This window comes from Fistularia commersonii, chromosome 32 (genome assembly GCF_037954325.1).
Source record: "Fistularia commersonii isolate RoL2024-O1a breed Wild chromosome 32, RoL_Fcom_v1.0, whole genome shotgun sequence".
Lineage (NCBI taxonomy): Eukaryota > Metazoa > Chordata > Actinopteri > Syngnathiformes > Fistulariidae > Fistularia > Fistularia commersonii.
This window is the reverse complement of record NC_141315.1, coordinates 4767908-4786494: the sequence shown is the minus strand read 5'-3', so window position 1 is coordinate 4786494 and position 18587 is coordinate 4767908. Positions and strand designations below refer to the sequence as shown.

Sequence of the window (18587 nt, the reverse complement as noted above, 5' to 3'; positions counted from 1 at the left end):
TTAGATGGAGAAAGTTGATTCGCTGTGGCGACCCCTGAAGGGAAAAGTCGACAGAAGAAGAGTATTATATATTTTATGTAAGTAGGTAATTATAAATAATGTAGTTCTCAAAGGGTATTATGCTTTTGATGCCAGTAAACGAAGCTTTTCAAACGGATTTACTTTGCGAACTTGTGTCTCCGTGTCCAGCTGCGTTAACTGCTCCCACCGTTTGACCGAATGTTCCCACCGAAGCTACTTCAACCAGTAGATGGCGTATGTGACTCGCAAAGGTCGCGCCCTTGGAAATGTCGCTTTTCAATACGAAAACTCGGCCAAATGTTCCTCCGGTGAGTTGTTGGTCCCGCGGCCGCCGAGCGCACTTCTACGGCCGTGAACGCTTTGCCAACTTCGGGGCGACTGTCAGCGAGTGGACCGGCACAGGTGGTTCGGCCGCGCGTCCTCATTGGCCCAGGACGATCATAAGTCACGGCCTCGCTTCTGATTGGCCGCTTCGGGTCAGACGCTGTACGCGGGCATGATGTGATGTTTTCCTCGGGAGGGGGCTGACCCGCAGTAACCCCCCCCTCGACCGAGCCCAGTCTGGGGTGTGATGGCAATATCATGCAACTTCACCAAACATCACACCACACAAACACACACACATACACACAAACACATACACTCAAGCCCGTGAGTCACCGGGTGCAAAAACAAAAAAAAACAAAAAAAAACACGCGGAACCTTCTCAGCGACGGTTCAAGCTGTTTCCACGCAGAGCAGTCCACGGGCATTTTCATGAATCCCATCGCCATTAAAAGATATAGTTTTAATTTATGAAACTTCACTTTTATATTAACTAATGTCCTGGTTATTTCTTGAAAATCCCGTGTGACATCACTTTCCCTACTCTTTCAGGATTTACTTTCAATACCGATTTGTAACCTTTTCAAACATTTTATACTTTTACTTTCATTGTTACAATTGATGCCCATTTTTGTCTTGTGCTTGGTATTGTAAAGTTTAATGATATCACTCCTTTGGTAAACAACAAAAATAAGCAAATATTGCTTTAAAATATTGCCTGCGAGGGATCTGATATGACTGATAATAATAATAATGATGGCCATCATCATAATCATAATAGTTATATTGTCACAACACAATATAATTAAATGTTATTTTTTTGCATTTTGTGCATTTTTTGTGGATTTTGGATCATTGCCACTACTGTCTTGTAATACGATGGAATTACTGCTACTTAGTGCAATATTTATATTTCATTTCCTACTCATGCTTCATACTTTAAAATACACAAATGCTGCTGTGAAAAGGATGGAAAAATGGTATTTGGGAGTGTAAAGTGAAAATTAAGAATCTTATCTTGTGTCAGTAACGTGGACGTTTTTTAAACCTCCAAATCATTCAAACTAATTTGGGTTAATATGCACAACAATAATAAAGTTGTAGTCGGTGATAAAGACGGTTTGTGAACACATGAGCTGTCGCTCATGAAATTTAAGGAAGCTCCCCGAATACAGCTGGTCATTGTCCTCTCAGGCCAAAGGAGAAGAGTCAAATCTGAGGTAAATGTTTGATATATATGGGGTTTAATTAATTTATTCAGCGACTTTTCAAACCTCTCATAAACAGATAAAGTTTGATGCGATGCGAATTGCAAACACAGCAGTTCCACATTCCTCTTTTCCATGTGCAAACCATCAAGCACATTTTTAGAGTTCTTTATTCCTCTGCAGGCAAGCGCTAATAACTGCAGTATTAAATAGTGAGGATATATTTTAGCAGCACACTTATGTCAGCAGGAAACGGGATGTGTTTATGTCCTGACCACAGAAGGCAAAACACAGCGAGGAAATAAACTGGCCCTCCAGAAGAGACCGTGATGAATTTTTGAACAAGGAACAGACTTGCCAACATTTGCATCCTGTTCCACCAACCAGATGCACAAAGCCATGTCTTTAACTTGAGTACAAGTAATCAAGTTACAGACATTATTAGACTAAAGTGACGTCACGCTAAAAGCAGCGTGGATCCGAGCACTGGGATGTTTGATGCAAACACAACAATGTTACTAGCATGTATATAAAATGGAAGGACTAAACAACGGGTGAACCCGTTGTCACCGCCTGAACAGCACTGGTCATCAGACGTGCCCACATGTGAAGCTGAACTGATCTTTCTATGAAGGGCTGATAAGATTTTGACTGATATATCAGTCTAGATTCACTCCTTATACGTCAAAAGTCAAAGAAAAAACTGACTGTGCGGAATTCCTCCTTGTCAGTGATCTATTTGTTATTTGATTAAATGACGCATGGTATGTACACAACATTTCTTGAAAAAGCTGGTCATGTTTCTACAGTCGTGATGGCTGCGGTATAGAAGGCTGCCTGCAAAGGAAAGTGTCATTTTTCTTTTATCACTACCGCACTATTGTGCAGGTAATGTACACAGAGGCCCTGCAAAATCACGTTAGATACACAACACAAATAACTTTTAATTTTTTTATCACACAGCTAATACTTATGTGTACAAGATGATGAAGAATAAATAGAATCAGCAGTACATTTCTAAACATTTGCTATCGGCTGAATGTAACTGTTCATCTAACACAGTTTATTTTCTTCCAACTTCTTGACGCTTTTAGGATCACTTGTGTCTAATTTTAAGCCATCTTAAAATATAAATCTTTATTATTGGAAGTCAATTCTGTGACTATTTTAGTCAACTTCTAGTCTCTTGAAGCCAGTACATGGTTTTGCAGTTCAGCTCTTGTGATTAATTATTTGCTTAGTCATAGATTCAAGAGTGCTTAAGGAAAAAGAGTAGGGGGTATTTTCATTTTTCAAATACATTAGTTATTTCACGTTGGAAACAGTGTCACACACACACATACACACACATTGTGGCACTCAGTAGAGTATTCCTCTATGTCCTCATCCAAATGTTGAGTAGCAGTGGTAGTAGTATTAGTAGTAGTAGTAGTAGTTTTAGTAGTAGTAAAAGTGGCTTGACAAATAGGTTAGTTACTTAACACCTTAAGCAATTAGTTACAGTTCCTTAAGTTGTGACTCATTTTTTCCAAAGATATCCTCCCACTGCTGAGACTATCTGACATGAAGTTTTTTTTTTCCCTCTGTGATTTAGACTCTTCCCTCTAATTTAATGCTCATATGATTCTGGCAAACTCAAAGTTCTTTTAGGTGCTTGGGTTTTATTGCATGTGAAGTATCTACTTTTGCATTATGAGATGAAGAAAAAGTAAAGAAAAAAACAAACGGAACCCCAACTGATTAGGATCTGGAGGGAGATTTAGCCGAATTCGGCTTCCTCTGCAGTGATGTAGCACGACGGGGCCTTTGGGCAGCCTTTGGCCTCCTTCTCCAGATGAGACTGGTGCTCAATTGTACAGAACCTGCAGCTGCTGCGCTAAGATTATCAGACTGGATACTGTAAGAACCTCAGATCTGAGTGACAATCGCCAACACAGAAACGAGTTTACCAGTTCCAGCTTGGGTGAATACAATTTGTTTTTGTGTACTCCACTAAAGCAATATCTTCCCAAACTGCGTTATACAGTGTGCTCATGTTTTACGATAAGGGCTCTAGGTCTGGGGGTTTTGGTTTTGCTGTAGTTGATCATATCTGGGTACTTTCTTACTGATTTTTTAATTTAAAAAATGCATTCTTATGCTAGTTTTAAAGATAATTTCTCACTGTTTTAGTACGTTAATCATTTTCCAGAGGTTTGTTTTCAAAGGTGAGTGATTTTCTTGAAGAATCTTCCAACAAGTTAAGAAACAATGTTACTTAACCATAGGATAAAAAATTATGAATACATTTTTTCCCCTTTTTTATTAAAGCAGCAATGACTTTAAAAAGGTGTTTGATCTGCGTGGTTATAGATTGTATAGACAATAAAATGATATATCATAAGTTTTTATATTAAATACACGATGATATCAACATATACCAATATGTGGCGCAGCCTTAAAAAAAAAAAAAAGAAACCAACAATCCGGCTAAAGTGCAAAAAAAAAAAAAAACAAGTCAGACTTTCTTTATGGAATTACAAGTGTATTGAAAATATTGTGAATTTTATTTCAGAATCGAGGATTTGACATTTTATTTCACTCTGACATCCCTCTGATGCTTCTTGACATCAGGAAAATGTTGACTGGGGCACTGTGAGCAGTTGGGAGTTGTTGCATGGCTTGTGATATTGTTGGGATGGGTAACTAAATGCTCTGGTCTTCATCAAACTTTCCTCATGGCAGCAACTATTTGGTGGATTTTACAAAGCCACCATGAAAGGTTGACATTTGTTTGCAGGTCCCATGCCTATTTTCGCAGTTGAGCATTTGCGCCAGGTGTGATTCTTTTGTTTTAAATCGGTTTCTTCAAAATGTATGTCTTTTCTTTAATTATTTCTATAGGACACTTCCGCTGTCATGCTACCTTTAAATGTAAGTGGTTGAACAATCAAAGAGAAAAAAAAAAAAAACAAAAAAAAAACGAAATCAATATTTCCACCTGGCGCGTCCCCCTGTAAACATGGATCTTTGTTAGGTTTGCTTTTCCGGGACTTGGACCTCTTTGTCTTTGCTGACATGATGTGAGGATCAGGAATGGATGCAAGTCATAAGGCATTAGGTAGTATCCTGATACTTGGGAAAAAATAAACAGGTGCTCCAATTAAATTCATGTAACGAGACTTGTTTGCCGAATCTTGAATGGCAGAGAACTGGTTCTGGTTAGAGCAATATTATTTTGTCAGTAAGAAAAAAAAAAAGAAATAAATACATAAATAATATAAGCATTCCGCAAACCAGAACTGAAGATGAACATAAACATTAATGCACCTGAAAATTTTCAGCGACAATCAGCTCTGCAGGAGCTCAAAGGGAAACCAGACCAGGCATCGTCACGGCAGTTCTGATGATCCAAAAGAGATGCATGGCACGTTACAAAAATAAAGTTGGTTCTGCCGTTACAGTCACTGACAAATCACCTCACAACACCTACAGCGTATCATCATGCATGGAGGGCACATGGTTTTGAAACGCCAGAACTGTCATGTGACCAGCTGCTACATCGACCAATGTGATCGGTCGGCCGTCTCTACGGCAGCTGTTTCAGGACAAAAGAGGGACGTGTGAAGGAAACAACGCCGCTTCGAGCAAAATCTGTAAAACCTTTCACTATCGTGTTGCATGACAGAGTGATACTGACTGTGTGCTCTAGAGGATCATTGAGATGGTTTTAAAAAATTTTGGCACGAAATTATACAAAAGCAATTGATCATTGCATTGCTCCAGGATAAAATTCCATTTATCATTTCCTTGAAAATTGAATGGCAGTTTTGACTGAATGATAAATGTGTCCCTTGTATTGTCCTGAGAAAGCTTGTTCAAATTGACACATTCTTTTAGTGTGTTGAGCTATGTCTTAGTAGATATTTGGTTTTCTGGAACCATTTAACACAGTAAAAGGATGACAGGGTTTCTGTGACCTTTTGGGTTCCAGGATATCCTCGTGATCAAGTGATAGAAAGAAGGTCTGGGTTCCCCCGCTCCATCATGTGCCAGAATCCATTAAAGCCAACATCTTTCTAGCAAAAAAAAAACATACCATTAAAGTTCATGTGTAATCAGAACTGTCAAAATCCTTCTGTAAACTGCAATACAGAACAGAGTCTCTGTTGTTTAGTACATTTTCACTTTAAACATTGTTACTCCATGTTTGAGTGCTCCACTTGCTGTGAGCTGATTATTAATTGATGCTTACATAAAAATGATTGGCTACATGACTGACCTTGCATGAAAAATGCACACCAAAGTGGCAAAACAGCAGAGAATGAAGTTGACTAAAAGTAATCTACTTCATATCTAAAACATCTTTGCTAGGCCTTGGCCGTATGGAACAACAGAAACCAAGGCCAAGAGCTAAGCAAATGTGTTTCTTTATCCATCTTGACAAATTTCTTTAGTTACAGCTACAAAAACCACAAAAAAACAAGCAAAATGTGGTCAAGGCCCTCATGAAGCGGACTTTTCTCCTCAGATGATGAGAAATGTATAGCTGTCAAATGCGTTTCTCTTTTCGGTTGGTTTTGCCTCAAAGCCGGTTTAAAGTTCAGCGAACTTAGCCACTCCGGTGGCTTCCATCTCCAGTGCGCTGTATCCGGGCCAGGACGAGCTCGTGGGACACTCTCTTACGGTCCTTGGCCAGGCCCAAGAAGCACATGAAGTCGATGAAACACGTGGTGAGGTTCAACTTGCAGCCAAACTCACTGGTTGCATAGTCATAGGGGAATGTGTGGTGGTAATTATGGAATCCTTCACCTGAAAATAGAATGAACAGATGACACTTCAATTATGGCAGTGTATCAAACATTGCAAATAGCAAACTTAAGACATTGAAGACATTGAAACACTTTTTTTTAATTGGCCTTTTTGCCATAAATGTGATTTTATTATCCATTTAACTTGGCCTACTTTACTACTTTAACCTTTTGCTTATTAGAAATAATTCCTTATTTTTAAGTGTGTTCCATGTTGTCTAACCTACTTTGGAAACAATTTTTGAGATTTGTTTTGACTAATGATTGTACTAGTAATTACAACTGAGCGGTTGGGATTTAAAGGATTGGAGTCGACATCTAGAAGCCGGTCTAACATATCTAGAATCTCTTTGAGAGAGCGGTGGGTCAACTAAACTACTGCATTAAGCATCAAATGGGGTATTCCTCACTCAGGATGAACAAAACCATCATCTTGAGGAATTTAAGAACTGAATAATCCACACTGCATAAAAACAACAGAGTCAGGAAGAAACATTGGTAAACAATGCTCACTATGTATGGGAATATATGGTTTAATGTTACAACCATATTGTGTTACCCCCTCTGCAACCGTGACTGCAGGATAATTGATATAGATAATGAATAAATTACAGCCATTTTTTTCTAGTGTTGAAGAATAGATCTGGAAATAACTGAATACAGAAACTTTGCTTATACCTGTCAAAACTGTTGATTCAATCAGAGACCTGCTTTTATGATTCTCTCAAATTGTTCATAAAATGCATCAAAAACAAAATGGCTATGAAATTAATTGCAGCTAAAGGTGGAAAAAAAAACAACAAATAAACAAACAAAAAAAAAGGGGACTGCCCGAGTGAAGTTCCCATGGCAACATGTCCTTCTGAAATCTAAACCATCCAACTGATGTATAAAATTACTGTGGTAAACTGAAGTTACCTTGCTTTTCCAGTAATGCTTTAAATATTCTCACAATTTGCTAAAGATGGGTGGGACATAAAATACTGACACAACTTATTTGCCTGTTTATAGTCACTTTTGACTTGTTTTTGTGTCATGGAGCTAGGATTGTTAACATTTAGAAAATCTGAAATGTGATCAATGTTATCTCTGTTGTCCCAGAAGGCAGGAGAAGTTTAAAATTGATCAATGAGAGTAGATTGAAATTCAATGAAGGGGAAGCTAAAACAGCCTTCATCAGAGAGAGGCTGAATGAAACAGCTGTAGAGAAGGCCGGCACATGATATGAGAGGATTTGATTATGCTGTCAATTATTCAAATCTTATGTGGCCCAGTCTGAGAATAAAACAACACACCTGGAAATTTTAAGAGTAGTTGCCTTGCTGACTAAAGGCTACCTTAATCCAGTCCAGGTTTCTCATTCTTTTCTAGAGACTTTTTTGCAAGATTTTAACTGAACCTTTTGGTGTACTGTGGTGTGAACACACCATTATACATTAATCTCTAGAACAATGTTGAGATCGGGAAAGTCTCATGACTTTTTTTTTAATTTGAATAAATCATACCAGTGCTTATTCCTTCAATCAATCAGACTGTTTTTTTGTTTTTTGTTTAACCAAGGTGCAAAATTTAGAATGACAAAATGTGAGACCTACTACTTTTATACTAGCTCCTTTCCACTTAAGATTAGTCTTTATTATTGTTGTATTATTCAAAATACTCTTGTTCATAAACCATCTTTACAACAAAATGAAAAAGGCTATGCTAGCTGGAGTTCACCAAGAATTTGATTCGTCCCAAATTTTTCTGAGTATTTGCAAAAGGCAGTAAAAGCAGTTAATTTGCAATTAACCGAGTTTTGGGGATATCCTATATTTGCAGGAACCCTGTCGTAACTAGTGTAATTGCAGCACTGAGGCCTAAAGCGCAAACTAATTAATTCCACTGTCTCCTAAGCTGTTACAAATGGAGACTCTCGTTTGACTGCTGAACAATGATGTATGAATTACTACAACACCTGACAGCAGCTGGGGGGCACATCCAGCCTTTCTCTTTTTAGAAGTAAGATAATCATTCACAGGTTTTGACATACCATCTTATAAAACATTTCAGGGTAACCAAAGATTGAATGTTACAGTTTTTTAGAGTGTACTACACTTTACTTTGAGGCTTTCTTGCAGGTTTTAATCTTCTCAATCTCCCTTTTTGTTACACAGTGATCACACCTACAATTGTGGTTCATACCTATCGCACTGAATGTGACAAACTTGTTCTCCCGAGGGTTGATGTTTTTGTCATAGGGCCTGTTTCCCCACATGTGAGCAGCGCTGTTGACCAGCCAGGTTGCATTCAGCACCAGGGTGTACCTCAGCAGGGCTGGGATGAAGTATGCCACCCACAGAGACTCACCCCAAAAGTACCAAGGCACAGACATAGGGATGAAGAAACACATGAGCAGCACTGAGAGCTTGTAATACCTGTATTGGACAAAGTGGGGGAGGGGAAGGACGGTTTGCTTAGTACTAGAAAGAAAACTAAAAATAGTGCTTGTCAAACATGAAATTGTTCAATCTCCTTTCACAATGTGTAACTTTCATTGAAACAAACTGTTGTTTATCTAAACCAGAGTGAAGTCATGTTAATTGAAACCTTGCCTGACTTGATTGTGAGTCTCACATGCTGACAGCAGCAATGTGTCAGGTGACTCAAGAGCTTTAGCTGAATTAACTGATTTTGCGCTTCAATTTTGTTGAACATATTGAGAGGAAAAAGAAAATATAACAAAACAATGATCCCTGTCTTGGAGGCATGGCAACTGCTCATAGCATTGATAAACAACTATTCAATCAGCTATTCTATCATGTGTACTCTAAGTAAGTGAAAGGGTGCAGTCACTTACTTCCTTTGAAGCATTACAACTTTGTCAGCATACAGGTCACTGAGCTCCAGCTTACGCCCTTTCTCAATGACATCAGGATGTTTGCGCACCAAGAGCCAGCCGATATGTGCAAAGAAGAAGCCCCGCACAGCATTGTGTGGGTCAGCGTCGGTCTCTGAATATTTATGGTGAACCCTGTGGTCTCGAGCCCATTCAAAGATATCATTCTGTGGGTTGAAGTTAAGAAACATATTACACACTGTGCGCACTCATTGGGGCACTTACACATGATGAAAACCACTAATACACAGTAACATTGTACACCCACACACCATTTACACAATAAAATCTACAGACGGCAAAGATCAGGGAGTACCTGAAATGCCATGGAGTTTGCAACCCCAAGAAAGACCCTTAGAGGTAATGAGGCCTTGTATGATCTGTGACTCCACAGGCGATGAGCTCCTGCAGTAACTCCTAGAGCACTTATCAAAAAACAAAGCAGGGCTGTGGGAAGAGATGTATTTACAGATCAGTGTCCACTCACGTAATCCTGTCACACGAACAACTTCCACCAATTCTATACATTACATTATCTGTGCATCGTGTTCTTAAAAACATTATCATATAATCAGTCATACTCAACATAATTCATAGAAGAAAATCATTCCAGAGAGACAAACCATGAAAAATGCCAAGAATGTAACATGTCACTGAGACAGTGATGGGATAAAGTAATTACGTCATATGTGATGGCAACTAGATATGTAAAACTATGTGTGATTGCAGGAATGATAGCAACTACAATCAAAAATAATCATTCATGCTAGTTTGTTTGCTCTAAAGAAGACAATGGCAATTATACATTTCCCCAAAAATACATGAATTGGTAAGACAGATGCTAGCAAATAAACTATACAGATTATGTGCCACACTATTTCAGATCATATGATTTAGCTTTCATTCAAAAATTCACAAAAAAATGGTTGGATATGAACTGTCATCGTGCACTAGCTCATCACAAACACTTTTTAAAATTCCTGTCATACATATAATTACTTTTGTTGGTCTGCTCTGTGCGTGAGGGTTCAAGAGGGTTCTCTATTCTTGTTGCCTTTTCAATTTTAATCCAGTTAACAAGCTTTTTTATTTATTTTTTTTTCCCTTCGTCTGAATCCAGAGTCTCAGGACATGTTGTACAAATTGCAGAGCCCCCTTGAGGCAAAATGTGATTTGTAACTTAGGGGCCCATACAAATAAAATTTGATTTGACTTAATCGCCAGCAGTTTCCATATTGAGCATACATTCGGTGACATTCAATCTCTAATGACACATCCCCTGGAGTATAATCCCTATCCGCGCAGGCGGGATCACGCTTGAATATATCCCCGGTTTTCATACAGTCTGGTTAAAGTAGGCGAGCTTGCTGACATAACACCAGTATGTGACATACGCATTCGGCTAGCAGACAATGCCAACGCTGGGCATAGTTGCTCAAACAGAAATGACTGTAACAGGTCGATTTTTGTACTTACACCAAAGCAAGGTCAACTGAGATGCGGAAGGGATAAGAAAAAAGCCGTACAGGGCGCCTATATGCAACAGAGTCATCAATATGACGTTTCTCCAGACGATGATCCTGGGAGGTTTGGGGCCCTCTTTCTCTTTGTACGTGTTATCAAACACATCCTCGCTGGTGGCCTCTGGAAGAACATTCCCATTGCTGGACTTGTGCTGCTGCTTCTTCTCCAACGCCTCCGCCTCCGTCATTGTATCTGCGATCTGGTGATGCTCTAAACGCCAGGAAAAACGACAGAAACTGTAATGCCGACCAACGTTCAGAAGAGCTAGCGTCACGGCTAAACAACCTTCACACGGTAATTAGTATTTTTTCTTTGCTAGGTAGCCCCAGTAAGCTAGCTGGCGCTGGGGAGGAAGAGGATGGCACGAGTATAATTACGATGATGCTGACTTCAAGCTGGCACACGACTCGCGCAACGTTGCATAACAGTTATTCAACGGCAGTCGGGGGTGAAAAAGAACGATAAAATAAAAAACTCACCTAACACGCCTAGACCGACCTTAATGACTGTATGTCTGTTAAAGTGGATGTCGTGGCTTGTTCCCAAACTACAGCGGCCAGAAAGGGAGTTCTAGTCGAGTCTGCAGTGAATGCATCAATGAGAGCCGGAGCTCGCGGTACCTCTGCAGCAACTGACCAATCGGTGCACGAATGCCGCCTCCAGCTCGGAATCTGATTGGCTGCCTTTTTATCTGCTGTTCACCTTTTATTCATTCTCCTGCCAGATGTATAATTACGTCCCCTGGAGAGTAGCTGCTGTTGTCTAGACATGTATTGAATTAACCATGTTCGTTTTTTCCATCGATACATTTATTAATCATGAGAACTGGAACATAGCGATAATATTTAGGTTGAAATTGGAGAGAGCAAAGTTTAAAGCCAGCGGCGGAGGAGCACCCCCATCCGCTCGGAAGCGGAGTGTACACCGAGTTGGGAAACTCACTCGGCAAAAATTCCACCTACTACCCTCCAACTGCAACTAACTTAAGTTTTTAGCGAAAATGGCTTCATTTTAAACAACAATATATAGAGTAAAAATGGTGACATGCTGTTACTTTTGGGTATCAAAGTTAAAGAAACATCGCTTTGAACGGTGTTTTATAGCTCACGTAATGTGGGGATGCCGGTCACATTTAAAAAGACAGTCTTTCAGTCAAATAAAGTATGAAGGTCAACTCGGTTGCAAAATAATAATCTCCGCTGAGGTGTTATTGGAATACGGAAAGTATCACATCACGGGGGGCGAATTAACACCACCGAGATGACGGTTTCATATACAGCACGTCCAACGTTTTTCCCACTTTGCCCATTCTTGACCTATATTATAAAACACAGGCGATTTGTCTCCATCTAGCGGTGGGTTGAGACAGCGCACTTCATATTCCGCTAAACAGGGATGCCTATTTTTTCGGAGTCGATTGTGCAGATCCATCCGGGAGGACAGAAAAAACCGATGCACTGACAACATTTTCACTGACTGACATCTTCCAAATGACGTCACAAGGCGTCTGTCTTTACTCGTGTTTAGTGTCGGCCCGCCCGCTGCAATGGAAGTAAACAGGGACGAAGCAGAGCGCTGCATTGACATCGCAACTGCGGCGTTGACCAACGACCAGCCGGAGAAAGCGCAGAGGTTCCTGGAAAAGGCTCAGAAACTGTTTCCGACCGAGAAGGCGAGGGGTGAGTTAACATGGCCAAGCAGAAAGAGACAGGGAGTTACCAAGCAGCAGCATCATCCGCAACATCACCTGCATCCTGCATGATGCTCTGCTGCAAAGCAGCTGGGCCCGTTTGTAGCAGTCGAGCCACTAGGCTCGCTTTATTGACATTATAGGATGTTAGGATAAGGTCGTCATTTCATGACAAATAAACCCACACTCCATGATGTGCTCTTATGCACCGAGTTCTGCTGTTTCATTTGAAACAGATGTGGTAAAAGTATCTGGTGGTTCTCACAGTTAGATACCAGGATTGCAGATTCGCCCCGCATTAAGGGATGTGTGCATCAAATGAAGGCAGAGTAGCTAGATATGAGATTTTGGCCATCATGCCATTACTCAGTGGAATGACGGTTCCTAGATTACAAGCACATTTGAGCCTAAAATGACACCATTTTGGCAATTTAGCCAGCTCCAATTGGACAGGAGTCAGCACTGCAAATCAAGGCCGAAAATGTGACATGGAGTACAGAACTGACAGGGGTTTTTGTGCCAACGCATCTTGCTATACTATCTGAGCTATCGTTTAAAATTGCATCGAATATGTTTGTAATTGTTTTCTGTAGATACACGTCATCCATAGATTATTCTCAGTCAATTTAATGTTTACTCTAGGAATACCGGTTTGTAGGTTGGCCAATTGTTGTCGCCCCAATGGTTTTCAAATATACATTTGACAAATGCACATGCTGGCAGATTCTGTAAATGTTAAAAGCTGTTTTAAAAAGCATCTGTCTCATCACGTTGCTTGTCCATTATGTTGTTCCCGATTCACAGGCCAAACTGACCAAATCCAGTAATAACAAATTACAAAACCATTACATTATTTTTTTAGGGAATACCCATTTGGTACATCAGTATCAGACTTTTTGATTCTCTAATTTAATATCAGTACCAGTATTAAGGTGAAATTAAGTAAGACATTTTCATTTAAGACAGTTAAGATAATTTATATTTCATTGTATTTCTTATTCTTCCTCCTTTCTTCTATTATCTATTACTGTTATGTTTTTACTTGAAACTCTGGCACAACAATTTCCTTCGGGATAAATAAAGTTGTTCTCATCTCATCTCATCTCAAGTCAACAATAAAAATGCATAACCGAGGTCGACTAAGTGAATAAAGTACATAAAAATTAAGTTATTGCATCATATTGGTGAAAAAAGCATCCAGTTCCTTCACGCAGTCTTCTTATTATATAGACATAAAGCATGCAGCCGTAGCAGGTTGAAGTTGCCAGTAGCAGGCTGCCAGCCTGCATAGCCATGCTCACTGTGATGTCTTTATTACTCTTAGTTCTACTGGACCTGATAGCAAAGAATGGATTTACACCAAGACAAGGCGGCCATTCAGAATTCAGTGGGGTCTCAGGGACACGACAGCGGCAGACTGCCAGAGAGAAGACTAGGTCTGAAGAAAACTCCTCGGAAACCTCAAAAACCTACACCTCAGATCAGCTAGATGCAGTGAGAAGGTATTTCACTCAAAAAAAAAAATGCATTCATTTGTCATAAGGAGTTGTATATTCAAAGAATTCTTTAATGATTGTTATAGTGAATGCACCATGATGTGAAGACATATTTTTAAGCTTTAGATGACAGAATTTTTGCTAAATTTTCTCCATACAGGATAAAACAGTGTAAGGATTTCTATGAAATTCTTGGAGTACAGAAAGATGCCTCTGAGGATGAACTCAAGAGATCTTATCGCAAACTTGCTTTGAAATTCCATCCTGACAAAAATCACGCTCCTGGTGCAACAGAGGCATTTAAAGGTATTCTGCACGCACACGCTGATCAATGTTGTTGATGTTATTTAGAATTTAAAAAGCTTTCATTGGACAATAGAAAAATTAAACAGTAATATTAAGAATAAACCTGAGCGTCCTAGTCAGAAGCCTTTTTACAGAAAATTAAGTAAATATGACACATCGTCACTGATTTTAATGTTATAAAAATAAAATTTTAATACTTAAAATGTTCTTTTGTCATTACCTTGACCTAGTATAAGAAAAGTATGTATATAAGTGATCTTTACTTCAAGTGATTCATAAAGAACTGTTTAAAAAGAAAATAACCAAAGATTTTCATGACATGTAATTCCTCATATCGTGATATACACAGTTGTGCAATATGTCATAGTATTGATATTAATATCTACAAAGCTATTCAATACAACTGTTGATATAATATCCAGGCCCTCCACCAATGTGGACCCATCTGGCACAAACATTTCAATTTCCTCTTCTCAGCAATTCTGAAATGTGTCCACACTACATGATGTGCCATTTCCAACAGCTATCGGAAATGCATATGCTGTTCTCAGTAACGCAAACAAAAGAAGACAGTATGATCAGTGTGGAGAGGAGAGGAGGCATCCGTCAAGACAAGGAGGGGATGACGGCAACTTTGAGTCTGACATTTCGCCTGAAGATCTCTTTAATATGTTCTTTGGAGGAGGCTATCCATCAAGTTGGTTCTTTCTCTTTTCTCTAATCAAACCAAGATTATGAGCTGCAGAATTTTAACTGTAATGCAGGATATTATCTACCTATTAAGTGCTACGTGTGGTTTAGGTAATAACCATATGCACACAAATGGGAGGATGCATTACCAAAGACCTGAAAGAAGAGAGCGACAGCGAGATGTGAGTGTGATGCCCTGAATTCCTCCAAACTGAAGATTTCTTAGTTATTTCTTAGTTCTTAGTTATGCACTTCACTTTGTTATGCATGAGACACTTAGTCGTCTTTGCATTCAGCTGTTGACATCCTGAATACATTTTCTGTTCATTTTGATTTTTCATTCTGCAGGGAGGCCTTGCCCTTTTTGTGCAGGTCATGCCCATCCTCATCCTGGTTATTGTGTCAGCTCTCAGTCAAATAATGGTCAACAGCCCCCCCTACAGCCTCAGCTACAGGCCGTGAGTGTCATCCTAAAATGTTATATTACACATAAACAAGATCTTTGCAAATCATTAACTTCAGATTATTCACTTTTATTTCCTATTCTATTTTATTTATTTTACCCGGAAGGCCCCATGGCAAGGTAACAGTGAGCAGGAAAATGATATGATACTATAGATGAAAACAGAAGAGAGAGAAAGAAACACATAGGCTGAAAATAGTGGCTTCAAAAACAGTAAAGCAGAACTTTTTAAGAATAATTTCCCCTTGTTCCCCTCTGTGTAATATCTGACACATTTTAAACGTTCTTTGAAATTATGTCCAATCTCACAACTTTAGTGAAGTGAAGGAGAAAAAACTCTAAATCTGCCCTCAGATGTTCCTGCATTTATCTATTCACTCAAATCTAGCCCAGTAGTTTCTGTATAATCCAACTAGAAAACAGGTTATAAGCATATATATAAGCCTGTTAAATTGACTGGCTGTCATTTAATTTGGAAGAGTGCTTTTACTGACAGATCAATGTTTTTTTCCAGATAGTTTTTGAAATTTTCCAAACTTGCCTTTATAAACTTGAAAATAATCACAGATATCCTCGACTTATGAGGATTTCTTGGCCCACTGCTGGCTTTCATTTTTCAGACATATTCTGCACTTTCTGGCCCATCTGTGAATCATTATCTGCCATGGGTGAATTTAACAGAGACAGGCGGTGCCAGATCTGTCATCCATGTTCTGCATTCGCACATTCGGCATCTCTCTCACACTCTGCCTAATCCTCCCACAGGTCAGCGGGTTACACACAGAAGAGATTGACTGAGAAGCTGAAGGTGCCATATTATTTGGGGGAACAGTTCCTCAAAGACCTCAGTGAAGGGAGCCTGAAACATTTGGAGCGGACAGTGGAGGATGATTACATTTCTAACCTTCGCAACAACTGCTGGAAGGAGAAACAACAAAGTATATTTACCAAAGTCAAATTATCCTTGTTTAGTCACTAATGTGCCACATTTTTAGAATTGGCCAGCTGATATCAGCAAATATTGGTCAGTCACTCTCAGCGTTCATGATGGCTGATTAAAAAATCATATCCGTTGTCAATTTTTATGTAAACTATTTAATAAGTGGGTTTAATCTGCATTCCCTGTAGACTCCCAGTCACATAGCAACATCATTTAGATGTTGATATTTTATGGAATAAAGGTTGGGACATTAATTTTTGGACATCCAATGCCAAACACTTAAGTTATGATAATTGACATAGATAATGGTTTGTTTTAAAATTGTGTTGTCAAGAGAACTAAATTCAATAAATACGTGAAGAAAGTATATGATGATATCCATGTATGTAAAATGTTAACATCTTTTAATTCACATTTTTATTTTTTTCTAAAAAAATATTTGGAGTTCAGTTGCTGTCCCTCTTACATTTAATTGATATCCAATACAGCTATTTTATTATCGACTTTTCAGAAGTACGATGTGAGAAATGAGCTTTACCATGAAAACTTTCAAGTGCTTTAAACGACTTTAAAAACCTCCCACAGAAGTTTCAGTGTTGAAATATCATTATCATTTACTCTTAGAATGAGAACCCAACAATTTACCCCTGTGTGCCAACTTTGATTTCTGGGATGTCGGATCATTGTAGCATATTGCCATGACTCTATTGCACCATTTGTACTTGATTCAGCAGTGCCATTGTTTTTCACAGAGGAAGGCATGCTATACAGAGCCCGCTATTTTGGAGACACTGATCTTTACCAAAGAGCACAGAGGGCTCGCACACCAAGTTGTGCAAAGTTGTCTGAGATTACGGCTTCGTTACACGGCTGAGGCAACTTCCATCATCCAAGGTAGGTTCTTCAGACATTCTTATGCTTAAAACATGTTCAAATATTCCTTGCATTAATTTTGTGGTTTTGTAAATTGAAATAACGAACTAACAAACAAACTTTTGTTCCCTTATTTTTTCTCTTTCTCATGTCCAGATTTCCAGAATTGACAAAACAAACATTATTGGCTGTAAATAAAGAAGCTTTATCAATCAGAAGACTGAAGAGGACTCACACGATACAAATCAATCCAACAGCATCTGGGAAATTATGATACACTGCAAATGACAGCGATATTAGGTTTAAATAAATCCTGTGGTATATTGGTACAAGGAATTGATAAAACGGCATCATACCATGATTGGGATGTAGCTAAGACACTTGAAATGTCTTGTCCTGGAGAACAAGTTTGAATAATCATGAAGCCCCAAACGTTGACTGGGACACATGCAGTTGAGAGGGGCATTTAAAGAGTTTTCCAAGGTTCAGTACTACACCAGGGCAGTAGTTAGATTAGATAGTTGTATGAATGTTATTTACATAGCAAATGATTAGATACCACAGTGAACGCCTCCTCTTTCATTTGATGCAATCAAAGGGACAGAGCAGAAGAGAGGATACTTGAATGCTGTTTGGTGGTTTGACTTTAATTGCACATTTTAACCTTCTGAAACTATGCAGAAATAATGTGAATATACACTCATGTCCATTGTCTGTGACACTGAAACACCTGAGATTTGTCTTTGTCGCTGTGCGTTTGAAGATCATGAAAATCCTATTTTACTTTGCCTCCTCTAATTTCATTAAGGTCAGAATCATAATAAAATGTCAAGGAAATGGGAGACGTGCCTATCCATAAAACGAGACTTTCATGATTTCTATGTCTTGGATCCTTAATGTCTTGATTAACTGTTGAGATAAGCAAATTCTCGTCACACTTGTAAGTTTGTAGAATGCTATTGTTAAATTATTTTTATTTTATTTAAGAAAGCATTATAATGTAGGAAACCCAATTGCTCACTTTTTTCCACCTTTTTACTCCCGGATGAAAAATAAATGCAGATGCTGAAACGTGTTGGAAGTCACTCATTGCTTGGGGCAGAACAAATACAGAGCAGAGTCAAAAGCTCAGTCAGCACATTTGCAGCGTGAAGTCTGCAGGCCAGTTGACTGGGAACTTGAAACATGGCTCTCTGCACAATCACATTTTCAGGGGGGACGTGCAGTGTATGCCTGGCAGGAGCTGCAGTGTCACATTCTTTCACCATCATGGTTTTACAGCAGCTGTTGCATCCCCGTTTTTTTTTTTTTCATTGTTTGATCCCCTATTCTTGAACATTGCTGTCAGATCAGTTGTTGCAACACTCTAGCTGAAGATTTATTT

At 39.0% G+C, this 18587-nt stretch overlaps 2 protein-coding genes across 3 annotated transcripts; one reads left to right on the top strand and one right to left on the bottom strand.

Annotated features, from left to right (window-relative positions):
* Nucleotides 1-2472: 2472 nt before the first annotated feature.
* Nucleotides 2473-11361, bottom strand: scd (stearoyl-CoA desaturase (delta-9-desaturase)). Of its 2 annotated transcripts, none has more exons than XM_086139820.1 (6): nt 11225-11361; nt 10698-10955; nt 9538-9668; nt 9183-9388; nt 8528-8760; nt 2473-6344 (listed from the first exon to the last, which is right to left on the bottom strand). In XM_086139820.1, exons 2-6 carry the CDS (start codon nt 10930-10932, stop codon nt 6145-6147), a joined length of 1005 nt encoding a protein of 334 aa, XP_085995946.1. In that variant the 5' UTR covers nt 10933-10955; nt 11225-11361; the 3' UTR covers nt 2473-6144. The 2 variants fall into 2 exon arrangements, with proteins under 2 accessions (XP_085995946.1, XP_085995947.1); XM_086139821.1 differs by having other exon boundaries at nt 11244-11324.
* A 751-nt stretch (nt 11362-12112) lies between these two features.
* dnajb12b (DnaJ heat shock protein family (Hsp40) member B12b) lies at nt 12113-18280 on the top strand. Its single transcript, XM_086139817.1, has 9 exons — nt 12113-12424; nt 13760-13937; nt 14092-14237; nt 14761-14934; nt 15039-15109; nt 15276-15385; nt 16156-16328; nt 17083-17224; nt 17360-18280. Exons 1-8 carry the CDS (start codon nt 12292-12294, stop codon nt 17202-17204), a joined length of 1107 nt encoding a protein of 368 aa, XP_085995943.1. The 5' UTR covers nt 12113-12291; the 3' UTR covers nt 17205-17224; nt 17360-18280.
* The last annotated feature ends 307 nt before the right edge of the window (nt 18281-18587 follow it).

Bases quoted from the DNA above. Each gene is read 5' to 3' on its own strand.
- scd (XM_086139820.1), bottom strand. From the start codon at position 10,932: ATGACGGAGGCGGAGGCGTTGGAGAAGAAGCAGCAGCACAAGTCCAGC. The intron at 9,389-9,537 runs GTACTCCCTGAT...TTCAACCCACAG, and splicing joins CAAACTCCATGGCATTTCAG to AATGATATCTTTGAATGGGC. The intron at 8,761-9,182 runs GTAAGTGACTGC...TGTCCAATACAG, and splicing joins GTTGTAATGCTTCAAAGGAA to GTATTACAAGCTCTCAGTGC.
- dnajb12b (XM_086139817.1), top strand. From the start codon at position 12,292: ATGGAAGTAAACAGGGACGAAGCAGAGCGCTGCATTGACATCGCAACT. The intron at 12,425-13,759 runs GTGAGTTAACAT...TATTACTCTTAG, and splicing joins TCCGACCGAGAAGGCGAGGG to TTCTACTGGACCTGATAGCA. The intron at 15,386-16,155 runs GTGAGTGTCATC...ATCCTCCCACAG, and splicing joins TACAGCCTCAGCTACAGGCC to GTCAGCGGGTTACACACAGA.